The 19,868-nt window shown below is 36.9% G+C and overlaps 1 protein-coding gene across 1 annotated transcript in view; it reads right to left on the reverse strand.

Moving 5' to 3' along the window:
- The window catches only part of LOC114196676 (bifunctional heparan sulfate N-deacetylase/N-sulfotransferase 3), a 162,785-nt gene extending 147,774 nt beyond the window's left edge, over nucleotides 1-15,011 (reverse strand). The window contains exon 1 of the mRNA XM_028087403.2: nucleotides 13,893-15,011. Within this exon, the coding sequence (XP_027943204.1) occupies nucleotides 13,893-14,915 (1,023 nt within the window). The 5' untranslated portion in view covers nucleotides 14,916-15,011. The remainder of the gene's footprint in view (nucleotides 1-13,892) is intronic.
- Between the last annotated feature and the right edge of the window lie 4,857 nt (nucleotides 15,012-19,868).

Consider the following 19,868-nt stretch of genomic DNA (forward strand, 5'->3'; position numbering starts at 1 on the left):
AAAATGATTAATTCTAATTCTATTATGATCTCTTTCCATTATATATCTGCTTACATATGTACAATTAAATATTTTCATACAAAATCATTTTCTCTACAGAGAAAGATAATGGGACCCATGTCTTTGTATTTTGCAATAATACTGAATAGTTTATTTAAATCAGTATTTCCCCACACGTGAATATTTATCAACTGCATTAGAATCACCTACGTGAGCATATTAAACATAGACATTCCTGGACCCTCCCTAGATCTACCAAGTCAAAATCTGCAAGTGTAGGATTGAGAAATTAGCATTTTTAAACAAGCATTTTTAAATGATTATTTTGCCTCTTCTGTGATTTGGAAACTCATAAAAATAGTTTCATCTTGATAAATGATTAAACACATCTAAGCATCTCTGAATGAAAGACTGTTTAAGATGAAACTAGTGGCAAATTCTTGGACTGTTTCTTTAAAAAAATACTATTATCACCCTGATTTTTATTAATTTACAAATTACAAGTTGATTCATCACTGATGACTTTAAATACATCTGTGTTTTAGGCTCATCAACAATAAAAATATAAACTGTTGAATATGGAGCTGAGTATGACACAGATGATGATATGTGAGTGACTTGAAGGGTTAGCTTAAGTTTGATAATGATTTTGCTCCTTAGAGACATTCAGTTAAAATAGAGAACCAGTCTGAAAACTGTTGCTGGCTTAAAAATAAAGATGTGCAGTTAATTATCTTCCTAGGCTCTCCTTGTTCTTAGGGATGTTGCATTGACATTATGTCAATTATTTAAGTACAGAGCATTGAACACTGGGCCTCTGCCTCGGCTCTGAATTATCCCAAAGGGATGATGAATAGCCTCCTGTCACTGGCATCCATTAGAGACTGATCCCATTTAGGGAACCAGAACTTTTGAGTAAAATGAACAACTGGGTCTTCTCTGAGAATGACAACTGAATACTAACTAGTTCTTGTGAAGTTATAAGTGACAATGATTTTGGAGACTTAGTACTAGCAAGAAAGTTCCAACAAGAATGAAAAATATGGATTTCCTTTTTCATTGTTCATTTGTCCCTCCATCAGATCAATGACAATGCCCCTGTATCAGATAAGAAATAATAAAGAACCAAGTGGAAACAATAAAGCTTTTTGCAGCAAAAAAAAAAAAAAAAAAAGAATAAAGATTGGGAAAGTGTTTTCTCCCTTTACTCCCTTTAAATGCTTATTACATATCTATAGCAGATTAGCAAATTATGCAAAAAATCTTTTGAATATTAACCTAAACTATTTTTGTCAAAGCAAATACATTAGAGTTAAAATTTTCATTATAATACCTTCTTGCTTTTGAAAATATTGTAAGATAATTGTTAAAATGTTACACAAAGTTTCTTAAAGGTATTTTTCAGTATGTCAGAAATCCAAGTCGGCCAGGACACAGCTATTAACTATTTTGATGACAGCAACTCTAACCTTTGAAAAGCTTATTGTCAAAACCACTCAGTTCAATTACTGGAAAGTATCAAGGAAGTTGCCTTTCTAATGTGAACTCAAATACCTTGTCTCTTAGGATTCTTAAGGAATGGCTGTGTTATATGTGTTGTTTTGGTGTAGTAGATTATTTCATTCAAGATAAAGATAGTAAAGAACCCCCATTTTTTTTGATAGATGATTGTTCAATGCCTCAACCAGCTGGTTTAATTTCTACACACAACGTTTCTTCCTTTTCTCTTTTTCTTTTCTCGGAAAGCTGATCCTACTCAGTATATATAGTTCAGATGAAAAAAAAATAGATACAGTGAGTTACGTAAAAATAAATCTGTAAATCTAAATGGGGAAACAAGAAGCAATGCTGTACAAATCCAAACACCAGAGAATCAAAGCAGGATAGCAAGAGTGAGAACGGATAAACAGATGGAATAAAACTCCACTGTTTTTGCATTAGGGTAATTAGGGTAGGGGATTCCGAAGAGGGAAAGACTGATAAAATAAAACAAGGGTACTGAATCTGAGGTGGATCAGGAACACAGGGTAAGATAAAATGGAAAGAGGGGGAAAAAAAACCCATAATGAAACTGGTGACTAGTGCTTAAGTAACTGTGTGGTAGTTCTAATGAACTGGCTTTTACATTTGGTTTTTAATTCATCTAATAGTGGATGCACTTCTAGAAAAATGACATTAGAAACTACTGAAGTAGTAAATTGATGATAGTCACATATCTGCTCCTACTGAGCAATCTTTGGAGAGCTAACTTTCTTAAACTACCGAAGTGAAGAAAGGTTTACTAGCTTGCCCATGTTAACTTTTAGAGTGTAAGGGATACGATGAGTTTAAGAGCACAATAATTTAATTGTCCTCAATTAATTACTATTGGTTCAGTGAGCTAATTCATTATTTAATTATATATCTGTCACGAATGTTTCATTTTCCAGTGAGAACAGTAGTCAAATCTCTTGGGGGAATGAGTAGCTGGAAGAAGTACTGGCATGATTAGGGGCGCCCGGATGGCTCAGGCAGCTAAATGTCTGACTTCGGTTCAAGTCATGATCTCAGGGTCCGGGGACTGATCCCACCGTCCAACTTCCTGCTCAGCAGAGGGTCTGCTTTTCCCTCTCCCTCTGCCCCTCCCCAAGCTTGTGTTTTCTCTTTCTCTCTCTCTCTCAAATAAATCTTAAAAAAAAAAAAAAAAATTACTGGCATGTACATGAAGAGCAGAGCTTGTGATAGGCAGAAAAAAGCCTACTCCTCACCCTCAACCCCCCAAGATGTTCAAGTCCTAATCCCTGGATCCTGTGATTATGTTACTTTTTAAGGCAAGTAGGATTTTGCAGATGTGATTAAGTTAAGGATCTTGAGATGAGGATTATCCAGGTGGGCCAATCTAATCACATACGTCCTTGAAAGTGGAAAACCTTCCCAGTTTTAGCCAGAGGGAGACGTGGCTATGAAAGAAAGGCACAGAGCACTGCTTACTTTAAAGATGAAGGGAGGGAACATAAGCCAAGGAATGTGGGTGGACTGTAGAAGATGGAAAAGATGAAGCAATGGGTTCTTTCTTAGAGCTTCCAGAAAGGGACACCACCCTGCCAACACTTTATACTTAGCCCATTGAAACCCATGTTAGACCTCTGGCTGCCAGAACTGTAAAATAATAAATTTGGGTTGTTTTATGTCCCTAAGTTGGTGGTAATTTGTTATAGCAGCAATAGAAAATAAATATATAGCTATTTTAGTAATTGGTGCAATTAATAATTATAACTAATAATCATTGAATTATTAATATGAAAATGAAAAACCACTTAATCTTTTAAGGTAAAATTCCAATATGCACCAAATGAGTAAATTTTAATACTTTTAAAATTTTAGTCGACTTAGAAGCTTTATAAAACAAGTTGACTATTTCCTTTGTCTATAAACAGTCCATAAATTATGTCAAGTGTATGTCATAATTTATTTTATATCAACGTTATGATTTTAAGATCTGTTTTGTATCTCAGGTTACAGTTTTATTATGCATAAGTGGCCTATAAAAGTTAAGAATAAAAAAAGTGCTTTAGCTATTCATTCATGCTCCCCAGAGACTAAGAGATAATATACCAGAATTTTCTGCATTTTTTGTACACTTTAAAAAATGTTAAAATGCCTGTATAAAGCACATTAAAACATTATAGGGACTGTGAAATCTGAGCATATACAGAAAGAAAAAAGTTAAATTATCTAAATTATGGGCAATTTCTGTTCCTTAATTAAACCAGCACCAAAAGTGTCTCTCACTATGCCACTTTAATTCACTACAAACTGCTAAGCTGATTAACCAGAACTGTAGGCAAAATGCCTACTGTTACCTCAAATCTTAAAGTAAAATCTACCTTGTCCATATCATTGCAGTTATAAAATCCAAGGCATTCCAAGAGGTGGTTGATACTAAGTTTTGTTCCACATTTATAATTAAATCCATGGCAAAGCTTCAGATATGACCCATTAAGTTCTAATAGACTGTATCTTGGATGCAATTTGCTATAAAATAGAATTTGGTAGGGAGGATTTGATATCGACACCATAGTACTGTGTTCAGGTATAACTGCGAAGCAACATGAGGTGGAAAAGCTCAGCTTTGGCAGCCAGGTAGGCCTGCATTTTGTATTCTGGGATGGGCACGTGCTAGCTGTAAGATCTTAGGCAAGTCAGTCTTAGTATATAAATCTCAGTTTCTTTATTTAAAGTGATGGTACTTATAGTCATTGTTTTATAGGATTTTTGTGAGTGTGAAATGACAATGAATGTAAAATAGTTAAAACAATATATGAACTCAATAAGTATTACCTGTTTGGGGAGTAGTTAAATACCCTCAAACATATCATTATAAAATAACTACATCTTCTATGGGCCTAACACTATAAGCCATCATTACAGAAATACAAATGAAGATCCCTTTATATTTTGAATTACTTCCTAGAATTATGGAATATTAAAAAAATAAAAACTCTAACTCAACTCTCAATCCAGAGAAGCATAAAACCCAGGAAGTGGCAAGCAGGAAAATTTTCTCCTTTGTTTTTTACTTCTTTTATAAAATAAATGTGTTTCATTATTCATCAGTGTACCCCTTGAAATCCCTATCACAGCACTTTGACAGAATAGATGTTAGTAATTTTCTAAACTGAATTGGATTATCTCTAGAATCTAAGTCTTTACTCAGAGTTTTGGTCTTCTAACCTCCTGCTAATGTGTGGAGCTTGCCATTGCCTGGATGAGCTCTAGTACCATCTATAATGGTTCTGCTCTTTGTCATGCTTGGAAAGGAGATTCACTGTTTTGGGACTTTAACAATGTAACTAGTCACCAAATATTCTGTTAATACATTCATATGGTGTTCCCCAATAGCGTTTTCTCCTTTAAATGATTTAGAACTCATTGTTTTAGAATGGCATTGTGTCACAAATAACTCCTTAATATTAATGGAAATACATCTATCTCACAATTTAACAAATTTAAAAAAATGTATTAAGTGTAGGTTGATAATGGTTAGGAAATAGTTTTTTTCCCTTTGCCTAAATTATTATCTTATTTCCCTATGTTTAATTATTGCCAAAAACTATTTCCAGAAAATTATTTCCTTAAAATTACTATTGGTATAATTGCTAACACACTATGACTATTTGAGTTTGATAAGAATATTCAGGGTGATGTATATTCCTGTAAGAATAAAAGGTTTGACACATTATGATACATTATGATAATGATACATTATGTCAAATTTAGAAATACGTATTCCATCAAACTAAAAGAGAAACATTTCATGTATATTTATTAGAACAGTCCCAAATTGCCTAACTTTTTGACAATTCTAAGATAATTAGAGACCAGTGGATTCTGACATATTCCACTCCCACAAGCATTCAGGTGACTTCTAGGGATCCCTAATCTTCCTGCTATGAGCCACAACGGTTATACGTGAGGGAACTGTTAACTAAGCATTGTAAACTCAACAAAACTATCTTTCAAAGATGAGGCTGAGTAAAGGCATTTACACTCCATAAAAAGAATCTGGGAGAGTTTACCATAAATAGACTCTCATTAAAAGACCTTCTAAAGGATGTGCTTCAGGACGAATGAGATTCATTCATTCAATAAATATATACTGAGCCAGGCACACTTCTAGGTCCTGGGGATACCTCAGTGAACAGAACAGAGGAGAAAGTCTTGCCCTCATGGAGCTGACATTTTAGTAGCCAAAGTTACAAAGCAACATAAATAAGTAAATATATATGGTATGTCCAGTAGTATGCTGTTAAATCTTTACCAACTGGCTCTTTGGGAAGGCCGGGGGTGGGGTGAGGGGAAGCCTGCATTTGTGCATTTGCCAATTTCTGTGGTGTAAATGCTACCTCCAGTCCAAATTCCAAACTGCTGGCTATGTCCTGAGGGAAGAGACTTACACAATTGTCCCACTGAGCCTGTGTGAGCTGCTTTGAGCACAGCAGTGAGGATCCTAAGTGCTAGGGAGAAAAATGAGCTGGAAAAGATGGGGAGATTTAGGGCTTGCAATTTGAAAGAGAATGGTCAGAGGAAACTTCACTGAGAAGGTACAATTTGAGTAAAGAACGGAAGGAAGTGAGAAAGAGAGCCATGCACCAATTTTGGAGAAAACCATTTTAGGCAGAGAGAACAGCAAGTGCAAACTCTGAAGCAGGAGCTGGGAACAGCAAGGAGGCCAAAGAGGCTCCTGCAGAGTGAGAGGCTCAGCAGTTAAAGGCAGGGTGAACAAGATTTTAAGAATTGAGGCTTAGGGTAAGATTGGAAGTCCCAGGAGCGTTCTGAGCTGAGGAAGGACAGGATCTAAATTATATACGGCCTCAGTCTGGCTTCTCTGCTGAGAAGGAGTAAGCCAAGCTAATAAAACTCTGATGGTAGTCAAAATAATAATGTCTAAGATCTGGGATTCAACAACAACAACAACAACAGAGTTAACATCCAAAATAGGAAGGGCTTATCAGCCAGAGGAGAGTGGGCATGATGGGAAATAAAGTACTTCGTACTTTTTGACTGAGGTGTGAAGATATTGATTAATATTAGCTAAACATATGTTTAGCACATATGTTTAAATTTCTGGAGAAACTCCTAGAAGAATAGAAATAAAGTATATACATTTCAAACCAGGAGTGGGTAGGAAAAAGAAGGAAACTGACAATAAAGGCAATAAAAAACAAAGCAAAAAAAGAAGAACCTGAACAAGTGGGACTAATATAAAGCACAAAATAAGATAGCTGAAATTAATCCATACACATTGATAATCAAATTAAGTGTAGATTGATCTTGTTAACTAAAAGACAAATATTGGCAAAGTAGATAAAAAGAAAATTAATTTACAAGTTGTTTTTTAAACTAATTTATAATGTCAAGACATGGAGAGAAGATAGAACAAATATAAAAATGAGATCATGTGGGGCGCCTGGGTGGCTCAGTAGTTAAGCTTCTGCCTCCGGCTCAGGTCATGATCCCAGGGTCCTGGGATTGAGCCCCGCATCGGGCTCCCTGCTCCATGGGAAGCCTGCTTCTCCCTCTCCCTCTCCCCCTGCTTGTGTTCCCTCTCTCACTGTGTCTCTCTCTGTCAAATAAATAAATAAAATCTTTAAAAAAAAATAAAAAATAAATAAAAAAATAAAAATGAGATAATGTGTAATTTTTAAATAGTAACCCCCCAGAAGCTCGTTAGGTATGTTAGCATTAAGGTAACCCCAGAATGATAAAATTTTCAATTAATATATAAATATATAAGTAAATATAAATGTGTATATATGTATATATATCCTTAAATAACATAGCTTTAAAGTATAGAAGGTGATAATTGACAGCAAAGCAAGGAAATATTTACAATCCACTATCAGATTTGAAGAATTAAACACACCTCCTTTGATAACATCAAGTAGTATATCCCATCTCTCCCCTTGCCTCCACAAAAAGATCAAAACAGTAAGAACATAGAAGATTTGAACAACATAGTTAACAAAATTGAGCTAATAGATATACTTTAACTGGAGAATATCTGTTTTTGTCAAGTACACAAGGAATAGTATATCCAGTCATAAAGTGATCCTAGCAAATTTAAAGTATTAGTTTCAAGCAGACATATGCTTCTAGACAAATTGCGATTAAAATGAATATCAGCAAATAGAAGATAAGAAACAGCAGAGAAAATGGAAAGGAATTAGAGAAATATAAGAGTGGGGGGGTTGGTGCTGTGTAGGTTTGACATCCATTCAGCACATTATAAATAGTGAACTATCTGGAGAAATTTTTGTTTCCTTTCTCTTTTTACTTGTGACAGAATAATTGATAGCAGGTAACTTCCCCCCCTAGACATTTGGTATGTTAAGTTCTTTTTCAACGATTTTATGAAGCTTCTGGCTTTACTTTAGCTGGGGTAGTGAATATTCTGATGAGAGAGTGAAGGCAGGCAGCATAGAGATCACCTTTACACTCCAATTACAGCCTCCAGGGATTGGCCCCTCGCTAGACTGAGAAGTCAGCCAAGTCTGTCTTTTGAGCCTGATACCACTTACTTCTCAGACCTTTGTGGCTCTTCCTGCTTCTATTTTCAGTTCTTTCTTTTCCCTAGGCACTCTGGGATCTTTAGTTAGTGAGGAAAATAATGATGAAGTCACTGATGACATTGTATTAAAGATTTAAGAACTGCCCTCTCCTGAGGCCACTTTTAAAAATGTAGGTATTTTTAAGGGGTAATATACAACAGCCAAATTAAGAAACAGTGACCTGTTGGAAACTTGCGGGAAAGCCTTGGGATAGTGTTGAGATGGCGGCGGTTGCTGAGTTGCTCCCCTCGAATCACACTGTGGGCACCTCTAGTGGGCTAATAATATGTGGCTGGGCTGCTTCCTCATTTCCTATGGATGTTAGAAAGCCTGGCAAAAAGACAATGCGCGCCAGTCTTAGAAGGAGGAGGGAGAAACATAGGAGGAAGAGAGGGATGCGTAGCTCTTCTATGTGTTGACAGCATAGCTGCAGGAGTGCCGTAAAACTTTGAAAGACCCCCTTCCCTCTTCCACTTCACGACTGTCTTAGGGGTGATATGTTATAGGAAAGGGTCTAAGTCTAGAGATATAATGGATCTTAGGCCTAGAGTGAATTCATTCTTCTAAGGGAGAATGTGAACTGTTAGTATTCATTTGGTCATGGTGTGCTTTCAGGGATAGCTTTAAAAATGATTTAATGGCAGAAACATCTATTCATAAACAACTTTCCCTCTCCAAAACGCTCTCTGTACACTTAATCTCAGGAAGTCCGAGGACAGGTCCTAGAACACTAGGAACTTGAATATCACAAAACTAGTCCATGGTGAATTTGAGACAAGTCTTGTCCACACGGTTCAATAAAACACACACACACCCCTTTTTCTGATTTCAATATGACTGAAATTAGTATTGACACTTTTGAAGAACATATTAATTGTCTAAACTGTATGTTCTTTGGTTCTCTAAGGGCTATGGCTTGTAGCTTATAAATTCTGCAGCTAAAAAGGACAACACCTTAGGTCTGTATTTTTTTTCTTCCTCATGAAGAGTCATATATTTTGTGCCATGTTAGCTTCTTAGTCGCTTTGATGCTCCTTAAAAAAAGTGCTCATGTTACTCAACAGTTAAATAAGTAAAAACTGATATTGCATTGCTAATTCTGATTTTCCAGTTAAATAAGGAAACACTTTTTTTTTCTACATAAGGAAAAAAATAAAACTTTTGCAGTGATTAGTATAATTAAAATTTATGTGCTATGCACCATCCTTCTAGTGTTGCAAGAAACGTTCTATGTTGCCTTCAATTTTCTCACATTCTTTTCAATTTTCCTAATACTTTAAATAGGGAAAATATAGTATTGTTCATAAGTGGTAATAATTAAATAAAAGAACTTGATTAAAAATATTTCTATTAATTAGATACTTTTAATTACCATATCCACGACCTTCTCTTAGATCACATGCTCTTTAACCTCTCTTCCTAGGAAAAGAGATAAGGTAAGGTTACTAACTAGGTTAACTAACCCTAGTTAGTTAGGAAGACTTATTGCTCCAGTTTGCCTGGGACTTTAAGTTTTAGCACCAAATGCTCTCAGTCCAGGGAAACCAGGATGGTTGGTCACCCTAACTCCTGTTCGCCCTCCAGCTAATTTCTCTTCTTTCCTTCACATCAAAATTTTTCCATTGAGTATCCTACACTCTTCTCCTCCATGTCTTAACTCTCTCATTTACTCCTGAACTTATTGCAACTATGCCTCTGCCTCAAGGCATGCCTCTGGCCCCATTCCCCTGGAGTTTGCAAGCATCTCCAATGACCTTCACCTTTTACCAAAGGAGACTTCTAGTCCTTACCTCCGTGGACCCAGCTGCTGGATTTTATACTGCAGATCACACCCTCCCCGACATTCTTCATTCCCAAGGCTTATATAGTAGTCCCTCTCATTCACAGGGGAAACGTTCCAAAACCAACAGTGGATGCCTGAGCTTGCAGATCATACCAAACCCTACATATGTTTTTTCGTATACATACATCCCTGTTATAAAATTTAACTTCTAAATCAGGCACAGGAAAAGGTTAACAACAATAATAAAATAGAATCATTATAATGATATACTGGAATAAAAGTTATGTGAATGTGGTCTCTCTCTCTCAGAACATCTGATTGTCCTGAACTCAGCCTTGTGATGATGAGAGAGGACAAAATGCCTACCGATGAGATGAAGTGAGGGGAATGGCCGAGGTGCTGTGACAAGAGTGTTAGGCTACGGGTGCCTGGGTGGCTCAGTCTTTAAGTGTCTGCCTTCGGCTCAGGTCATGATCCCAGGGTCCTGGGATCGAGTCGCACATCGGGCTTCCTGCTCAGCAGGAAGCCTGCTTCTCCCTCTCCCACTCCCCCTGCTTGTGTTCCCTCTCTCGCTGTGTCTCTCTGTGTCAAATAAATAAATAAAATCTTTAAAAAAAAAATGGAGTGTTAGGTACTATTGACCTCGTGACCGTGTGTCAGGACGATCATGGCTTCCTGACCATGATTGACGGCTGGTATCTGAAACTATGGAAAACAAAACCACAGGTAAAGGGGGACTACTGTATAACAGCATCACTTCTTAGTCTTTGACCCTGTTCTTTTTGACTCTTATTAATGAGATCATCTCTCTCCAGTTGTTTTCTGAAAGATGATTTTCCTCAAGATTCTATCCTATACTCAGTTTTTTTCCCTTATCATTCTCTAAGCCCTTTCCCTGGCTGATCTCACATACTTTCATGCCTTGAACCATTCCCTCGACAGAATAGTAACTTTAAAAACCATGCTTGCTATCCAGACTTCTCTTGTGAGCCAACTACCTGTTAAAACATCTGTACCTGTATGTTTCAGCTGCACTTCAATAATTTAACATTTTTAATATGGCCTCTAATTACCTTCACTATGATCCTACTGTTCTCTGGTTTTTGTTTGTTTGTTTTGTTTTTAAAGATTTATTTATTTATTTGAGAGAGAGAGCATAAGTGGGAGGGGCAGAGGAAGAGGGAGAGAGAATCTCAAGCAGACTCCACACTGAGCTTGGGCACCTGATGTGGGGCTCGATCTCACGACCCTGAGATCACCAACTGAGACAAAACTAAGAGTTGAATGCTTAACCCACTGGGCCACCCAGGTGCCCCCTCTTTCCTCTTTCTTTGTTGTTGGAATAATCAACCATTATTCACCTTGCCAAACATCTTAATCTTATCCTTGATTATATTCTCCTTCATCTCCACTGACCCAGTTAGTAAGTTGTTCGATTTTACCTCCAAGATAGTTCTTAAATTGGTCCTTCCTTCTCCATTCTTTATCATTCCCTAGTTTCAAGAAATTTTCTTTTATCTGAAATGTCACTGCTCTAGCCTCTGAAATCATCTTATTGTTCTAGCCTTGCCTTCAAAATCTGTCCTGCTTAATAGGAATTAATAGTTTCAGGTACACAGCATACAGTACAATGTTTCCCAGGGCAGTACTTATGTAAAACCATGCAGACAGCTTTACTATTGCATTCACCACACAGCAAATGATCTACCTATTTATCAGCACCCCCCACCAAGATAGTAAACTCAGTAAGAGAGGAGCCATGCTTTATTTACCTTTTTATGCTTGGTGCCTGCCTCTGTGCCTGGAATGTGATATGGCCAAGAAGTTACTGAGCAGGTAGATAGTTGCTCAGCACAATCATCAACTATGTGCTTTCTGGGCTTCCGTTACTATACTTTTCCCCACCCTCTCTTCTAAAGGGATGAGGCTATGGCTTATGATTCTATCTACATATTGCCAAAAATACCTCACGTGTAGTACATGCTTAATAACTAGCTATGGAATGAGAGAAGGAAGGAAGGAAGGAAGGAAGGAAGGAAGGAAGGAAGGAAGGAAAGAAAGAAAGAAAGAAAGAAAGAAAGAAAGAAAGAAAGAAAGAAAGAAAGAAAGAAAGAAAGAAAGAAAGAAAGAGAGAAAGAAAGAGAGAAAGAAAGAAAGAAAGAGAAAGAAAGAAAAAGAGAGAAAGAAAGAAAGAAAAAGAAAGAAGGGGAGGAAGGGAGAAAGAAGGGGAGGAAGGGAGACAAAGAGGGAGAGAGAGAGAGAGAGGGAGGGAGGGAGGGAGGGAGGAAGGAAGAGAGAAAAAAAAATGTTTAGACTCTCAGGGCAACCGCATACAGTGAATTAGTGTTTTAGAAACAATCACAGATACAATGTAGAAGTAGTTTAAAAGCCCAAATAATTCCAAAATATACTTTCTTTTAAGCCTTCGGATTTGTTAGAAAATATATTCCCATCTAAATGAGCAATTCTCTAAATATTTTATATGCTGAATTCTTATTAAATGTGCTCAATTGTAATGTGTTTAATTTTTTATACCACTTAAAAATGGTTTAACCTTAAGAGCACTGAAGGCATTTTGTATTTTGTATAATTTTAGAGGATATAGTAGGGTTTGCATATAAAACTTAGATTTATCTAGCACATTTTTAAATGGTATAACAACATATTTTGCCAGTTTTAAAGAATTATAGTTTAGAAATCAAACCTTAAAAACATATTTTATCATAATATTTTGAAATGAAAAAATTGGAAGAAAATTATATACTGTTTGTAATTTGCAAGTGCATAATGTTTAAGCTACCAACTTGGTTTTAACTTAGCTACAAATTTCAAGTATATTTCATAAGACTTAATGAAAACTTAAGCAGAACTTCTATGTTAATTATTTTTATTGAGTTAAAATGAAGAGTCTAAAATACTGTGTTTTTTTTTCTTTCTTTCCAGTTTTTACACTCTCTTATGATAACATTTAATGGTCCTTCTGGTATTCTTAGCTCATTAACTAGTGTGATGAACATTACTATTATTTGCCAGATGCTTAGTCTCTATAGAAAAGAATGGGGTTTTCAAGATTTTTTTCTGTCTGATTTAGTCCTTTGTATTTCATTGAAAGGTCAAAGCTGTACAGAATAAAAAATATGTATCAAAATCTCTCCTTTCACTTTTATGAGAAATCAATTTGTAGTATAAGAAAGATAGAATCCTATAGTATTTTGAATGGGAAAGTAAGATAAATGTAGATCATTTTAATTTTAAATTTCCTTAATATTAAACAACCAGTTGTTTATGTAAAACAATTCATTCACAATAATCAACTATCTTCAAGTAACTGTTTTCTATTTAAGGGCAACAGTTTTATACAATGAGAAATCTAATACCATTTAAATGCAACATGATGGGCTTCATATATGTACCAGAGGTGTTCAGTGAATTCTGAAACATAATTTAAATCCTTACGTTTGTGTATGAATAAGTATGCTTATATATTCATAGCTTTCCATATTTAGCAGTGATTTTAAGAGTTCCAAAAAAATAGAAGAGAAAATGAATTGCACATTTGACTTCCAAAAATATCTGAACTTGCTACTTATGAGATCTTTAATTCTTGAAAATTTGTGGGAGTATTTATTTTCATTAAAACAAATTCACTTTGATTTCATATTTAAATGAACTAAAGTCTTAGATTAGTAATAGTTTTCTAAGGTAGATAGTTTCTAGAAAGTTAATTAAACAAGATGGTTTCTACTCTGTAGCTGTATATACACATAGGAAAGCATTTCAGGATCCTGCCACACTCAGTCCTTTAGTGCAGTCTTCATTTTTCTTGATTCAGAGGGCATAGCCCTATATCTCAAATATAGCTGAGAGTAGCCAACTCATCCCAGTTTGCCTCAGACTTTCTGATAAAATGAAGATCCCATGTCCTAGGAAATCCCTTAGCCCCAGACAAACCAGGACAGCTGGTAAACCCACTGGAAGACAACCTAAACTTTGAAACTTTGAGATAAAAAGGGCCTTACCTTAACATCATTGGTGTTCATTCTTGTTCCCTCCTTTCCCACAAAAATATCATCAATATCCACAAGAATGTACCTGTCCAAGGACAGTGTCAGCCTCTTTCCTGACAAGAAGGAAACTGCGTCTATGAAGATGAGCTTATGCAACCAAAAGTTCAAGTTGTTGCCAAAAAAAACTCTTTGAATTCCATCATGAAGCCCCAAGTCGTGTATGACAGTTGCATAAAAAGCACCTTTAGAGATGGGAGGAGAAAGGTTCTCTGGGGTCTTTACTTTGGCAAATATTACTGGTTGGTAGGCTGAGTGATTAATCTGGAAAACTGTCCAGTCAGTTCCAGGTAAAGAACCTTTTTCAAGCTTGGAAGATTTGGTCACATGAAGCAATGGAGAATGAGGATTAATACAACAATCTTTTACCGCAAGGTTTCCATATATGGAGAAAGGGAAACCTTTCAACTGAAAGCTCTGTAGACTCTTCTCGCTAGTTTTGTGGAATCCAATGACACCCACACCATATTCCACACAGTATTTATCTAAAAGGCTTCGGTTCCAAGAGTCCATGTTTATATACTTTAATATATTCTCATAAATAACGAGAATATATTTGCCTTTAGTTTTTTCTATAAGTGCTGGGAGATCCCCCTTTCCAGGAGCAATTTCAATGTGATACTGGAACCTACTGGATTCTAGAATCATAATTATGTCTTGACCAAGTGATGAGTATTGGCTCTCCACAAACACCAGGACTGTGGGGTCTGTCCTCGAGGCATCAGAAAGCTTCATTGTCTTGACTTCCATAAGCCTGTATGGTAGGTGTTGGAAATCCGCACAGTCCACTTCAGACATCATCTCGGAGGGTTCATTTTCCTGTTTGTAGCCACTGTACAGGTAGTATGCAGAAATAATAATGCTCACCATACAAAATGTGGTGAGCAGAATAACCGTCCTTTGAAAGTGTCTGTGAAGCTTCATGATAAAACTCATGTTGCATATACTTCCCTCAGACTGTTCCAATTGAAGCACCATAAAAAAGGAAGAAGAAAAGAAAAGATGGTGTTCAGCTACTTTTCCAGTCTCCGTCAATAGTTTATGTCACCATTGCAGCGCATTTGTTGCACTGGATCAGGACTCACAGAAAATACAGTCTGAAAAGTAGAATAAAATAGAACAGACTATCAAACGTTCATTCTGCGGCATTAAGACGAACAAGTTTTTTCCTGCTGATTGACATGAGTAGCAACCTGTTAGGCAGATGAACGGGTGTATGGTCTGTCAGAAAGCCTCTTTTTCCTCCTGCCAGGTCTGGATGAGGACGTGGGAGGGAAAGAAATGGGGAAAAGGGCTCCATATAACAGAGGCTCTCTATCCTTCATGTAGAAAATACATTGGGCTAACCAGAAATTTCCTTTTATTCACCAAGCTTTGCATCAAACTCTGTAGATATCGTATACCTAAGACCACAGAGAGGTCACCTGAGCCATGTACTGCCCTATCATGTAATGCATACACGATGCATATGTGTTTAACTACATATACCGAACATTCATAAAAGTCTGGACATGTTTCATTAGGTGCTATAGTTAAGACACTAGTTTCTGCTGTGTGGAAAAGAGCACAGTAATGACATGAAAAAAGTACTATAAAAGTGTTTTTTTTTTAAGAAAAACAATGAAAATACTTCATGAAACACCTTGTCATGGTATAGTTTCAAATCCCTTTCAAGACTTACTAATCTTAGAAAAATTTAGTAGCTTTTGAAAGACAATAAGAAAGAAACCTGAGTGCTTCTTAGAGCAGAAGTTTATTAGAGTCTTACGGTCCTGGCACTTTTCAAGGAAATATGGAATATAAAAGAATTAAGGAAGGTCTTGTTATTGTCCACACGGCAGGCTGAAAGGGTTGACTGAATCTCTACCTTTTATTAACTGTGTCACTTTGGCCCCAGTACCTTTTAAGTAAAACGATGAGGTTAGAATAAACAATCACCAAGAACATTCTGGCTCTAAAATTCTGTGATATTCACCTATGAAATAAGGAATGAACAATATTTTGAATAAGATATGTTTATCTTTATGAATAATACATTCTGGCATATAACTGCAGGATATTTACAGACTAGGATTCTTATAAATAGGATATTTATCCTGTAAATTGTCTATTATAATTATTCGTTCAAATATTTAGGGCATCTATATCATTGATTCAAGTATTTATGGGGTAACTATCTTTCTATTTAAAATATAAATGGTCAACAGAGTGAATTTCCTTAAGGGGTCCAAAACTATAAAGTAGAAACAGTGACTAGCATCACAATAATAGATGGTTGTTGAGTAGAGACAAATGCCTCTAATGAGATGAGAGAAGTGACCATGGCAAGTAGGGAAGCCTGCAATACTCCAGGGGGATGTAGAATCTGGGCAGAGCCCTGAAGGTGAGGGTGATGTGAGTAGGCATGTGAGATGAAGGGAATTTATAGAGGCAGGGGTGAGCACAATATTGGGCAAGGAACACTCTGATGAAGAATGGAAGGCAAGGGGATGAAGTCTCTCCAAAAATACATTGTAAAAAGTATGGGTACCTTAGATTATGGAGAGATTTGATAGCATACAAGTTCACGGTTGAGAAAACCCATTGGGAGCCATTCTACTTTTCTGCTTTGGGGAATAGCATGGTAAGGGTGAGATTTTTCAGGAAAATGAACTAACCAATAACATGAAGGATATCCTAGAGCATTGTTTGAGAGTCAAGGCTGGCAAGCCGAGGCAGGCTCATTTCTCACAATCCAGTCATAAAAACCGTTAGTGATCATAGGTCAGGGAGAATGTGGGAAGGGGCAAGTCTGAGGGACACTGCAAAGAAAGGAGGAAGAGAACTTGGGTCTGGTATGGGGGGGTCTGTGGTACACCACCACTCTGCCAAATAAAACGGCATCAAGTGACCTAGCGTGCTTGAAAATCAATCTAATATAAAGGATAACATTCTACTCTTTTAAACATTCAAGCCTAGATGTAGGTGCAATTTAAGCAAATCAAAATTACCAGGACAATGCAGAGTTTCCACTGTAATTGTAGTTATTTCATTTTGAAAAGTAATTGCACTTTAAAAGTTATGTACATGTTTATGAATAATATAATAGTCTGGAGCATAATAGCAGGATATAAAATCTCCTATCTTTCTATGCCTCTGTTTCAATTTTAGCTGTGAAGTGTTTTTGACTGGCTACAAAATGTATTACCACATTTTGCATTTCAGATAGCAGTGTTTCATCGTTTGTTCTTATTGTCAGAAGTGAAAGGCATGTAACTCATACTAATCTTATCTGTGATGAGGCAAAGTGGTGAGGAGTACTTGCTCTCACTATTTAGGATGGATATTAGGAACCTATTAAAGCTACCTTCTCTAATACCTGGTATAAAATACTGAAAGACCTCTCTTTTCTATTAAACTCTTCAAGTTTCCTCTTGAAGCCAAGGGAATTCCAGTGTAGGTCTCCGAGGGTAGGATTTGGTCTAAGATATTTAAGTGGACGGACACATTAAGATTCTCTAAGTTTCTTTAAACTTTTTTTGACAGCACACTTTGCTGTGGCCAAATTTGGTCCCTGGTATAGACTCTCAAAAGTTACTGTTCCTACGGCAACCTCATCCACCACCAACTACTTCCCATTCGCTGTATGTCTGTTGGCTCTGAAAATCTCAGAATGCAGTGAACTGTTGCTGTCCCTCCTTCCATGTGGGATGCCACTAGAGCAGCTTTTCCTGAGCCCTTCACTGGTGGGGATCACTAGGAAGACAGGTACATGTGGAAAATTAAGCTCCTCCGCACAGTTCCCCTGTGAAACCTTCTCAGATAGAGCTGACCTTCCAAACGGGGTAAGACCAGCAGTGACACACAACCACTGTAGAAATGATTATCTTCTTTGTAATTCTTGACACTATTATAATTAAAATTTTGTTTATTGTCTGTCTGTCAGTCTCTCTTATCCAACTGTAAAACACTCTAAGAGGGTAGAGATAAGGCCTCTATCATTGAGCCCCTAGTGCCAGGCACAGAGTAAGCACCCAATAACTGTGGAATTAGTCAAATAAAATGGCATATTAACCTTACAGGCTAATTTGACACTTCTACTTTTTTCTAATGTCATAACTTATTTTTCAGGTCATATATTACTATGATTATAATTACCTATACATTAGCTGGATTTAATATCTCTGTTTTACCTAATACTAAGAAAATATAATCATGCCATCCTAACATAGGATAAAAGAAGCCACTATGGTAGATATTAAATCTTCACCCGCCCAAAGATTCCTATCAAATAATCCTTCTGCCATTAGTCATTAGGTATTTGTTGAACACCCAGTTTGGGTTTAGGGCTGTATTAGGTGCAGGGGACACCACAGAGGTAATAAGAGTGATTCTTGTCTTCAGAAGCAAGGTCTCTGTTGGGGGAAATGACTTGTGAAACAATAGCCAACACCATATGGTTGGTTCATGCTGTACAGACTATATTTGTTACAAGTTTCAAAACCAAGATTAATGATTAATTAAAGATTAATGAAATTTAGGAAAGCAGTTTCTAAGAGGCGTAGTGCTTGAGGGGGACATGACATGATGGGCAAGATTTGGATATGAGGGCGGGATGAAGATGTTAGGCAAAAATACCTGGCAAGGGTGGTGCCTGGCTGGCTCAGTCGGGAGAGCATGTGACTTGATCTTGGGGTTGTGAGTTCAAGCCCCACGCTGGGGGGAGAGCTTACTTAAAATACTTGGCAAGGTTGAAGAAATGAAATGGTTACAATATGTTTATCTGAGAGTGAGACCAAACTAATATGATACTATGTGTTGGGTTGAAAATGGAAATCATATGTCATTCAAGGAGTCCTGCAGATTAATGAATGTCCTTGGAAGTGACTGTGAAGCACAAAGTGTGGACTTGGAAACAGACAGCATTAGATGAATCTGAACAGAAGAGAGACAATAAAAATCACATTTACAGGTGCTTAGTGTAGCAGTGGCACCCAGAATGGGCACACAGCAGTCATATGAACAGAGACAGTAGATGCTACATTGTACGGAGTGAAGAAGGAGGTGGAGTCGGGACAGTCCCACTTAAGGGGCTGCTGCACAATCCAGGTGGGGAGTGGTGTGAGGCCAGACCAAGGTGGTTATCAGGGGGAATAAAAATTAAGAGAGACAGGAGAAAAACAAAAAGGAAACGATTACTGATAAATTATGCTTGGGGACAGAAGAATAAAAGTGCCGGTATTAGAAACGCACAAGCTTAGAGTGGAAATTGGCTTGAGCTAATGATGTTCACCTAAGGTTCAGACAGGTGACTAAATGATGGCAAAATCACAATGTTCTCTAAAATAGTTGGATGTTGACAAATAAAAAAAGACAAGGAAACATTTGAAATCAATGGGTCATAGGCAAATCTGGATAGGCTACACAAATTCAATTCCTCAGGAAAGCCTTTTCTGACCAATTTACTCCTCCCCCTTTAGACCAGAGCCCCAGATGATGTAATCTAATTATAATTACATTTTATTTCAGGCTTTTATCACAACTCTTACTAAATGTTATTAGCAACATTATTTGTTTAATGTCTCTCTTTCTGTTAGACTGAAATTTCCAAGGGTATAGGGTGTATGTCATTCCCAGTAATCTTTCAAACAAGAAACAGGATAAAAACATTTTTAAAGGCTAACAAGAGCAACAGGCAAAAACACTTCAGTATAGTGATTATTGTATTCTTTTTTTTTAAGATTTTATTTATTTTGAGAGAGAGAGAGCACAAGCAGAGGGAGCGGCAGGCAGAGGGAGAAGCAGGCTCCCCGCCGAGCAGGGAGCCCGATGAGGGGCTCGATCCCAGGACCCTGGGATCATGGTCTGAGCCGAAGGCAGACGCCCAACTGACTGAGCCACCCAGGCGCCCGATGATTGTATTCTTGAAGTGCTCTCACAAAAATACATTGA

This window comes from Eumetopias jubatus, unplaced genomic scaffold, assembly GCF_037043125.1.
Source record: "Eumetopias jubatus isolate StellerSeaLion01/CBP00866 unplaced genomic scaffold, mEumJub1_p1.0 scaffold_2, whole genome shotgun sequence".
NCBI lineage: Eukaryota > Metazoa > Chordata > Mammalia > Carnivora > Otariidae > Eumetopias > Eumetopias jubatus.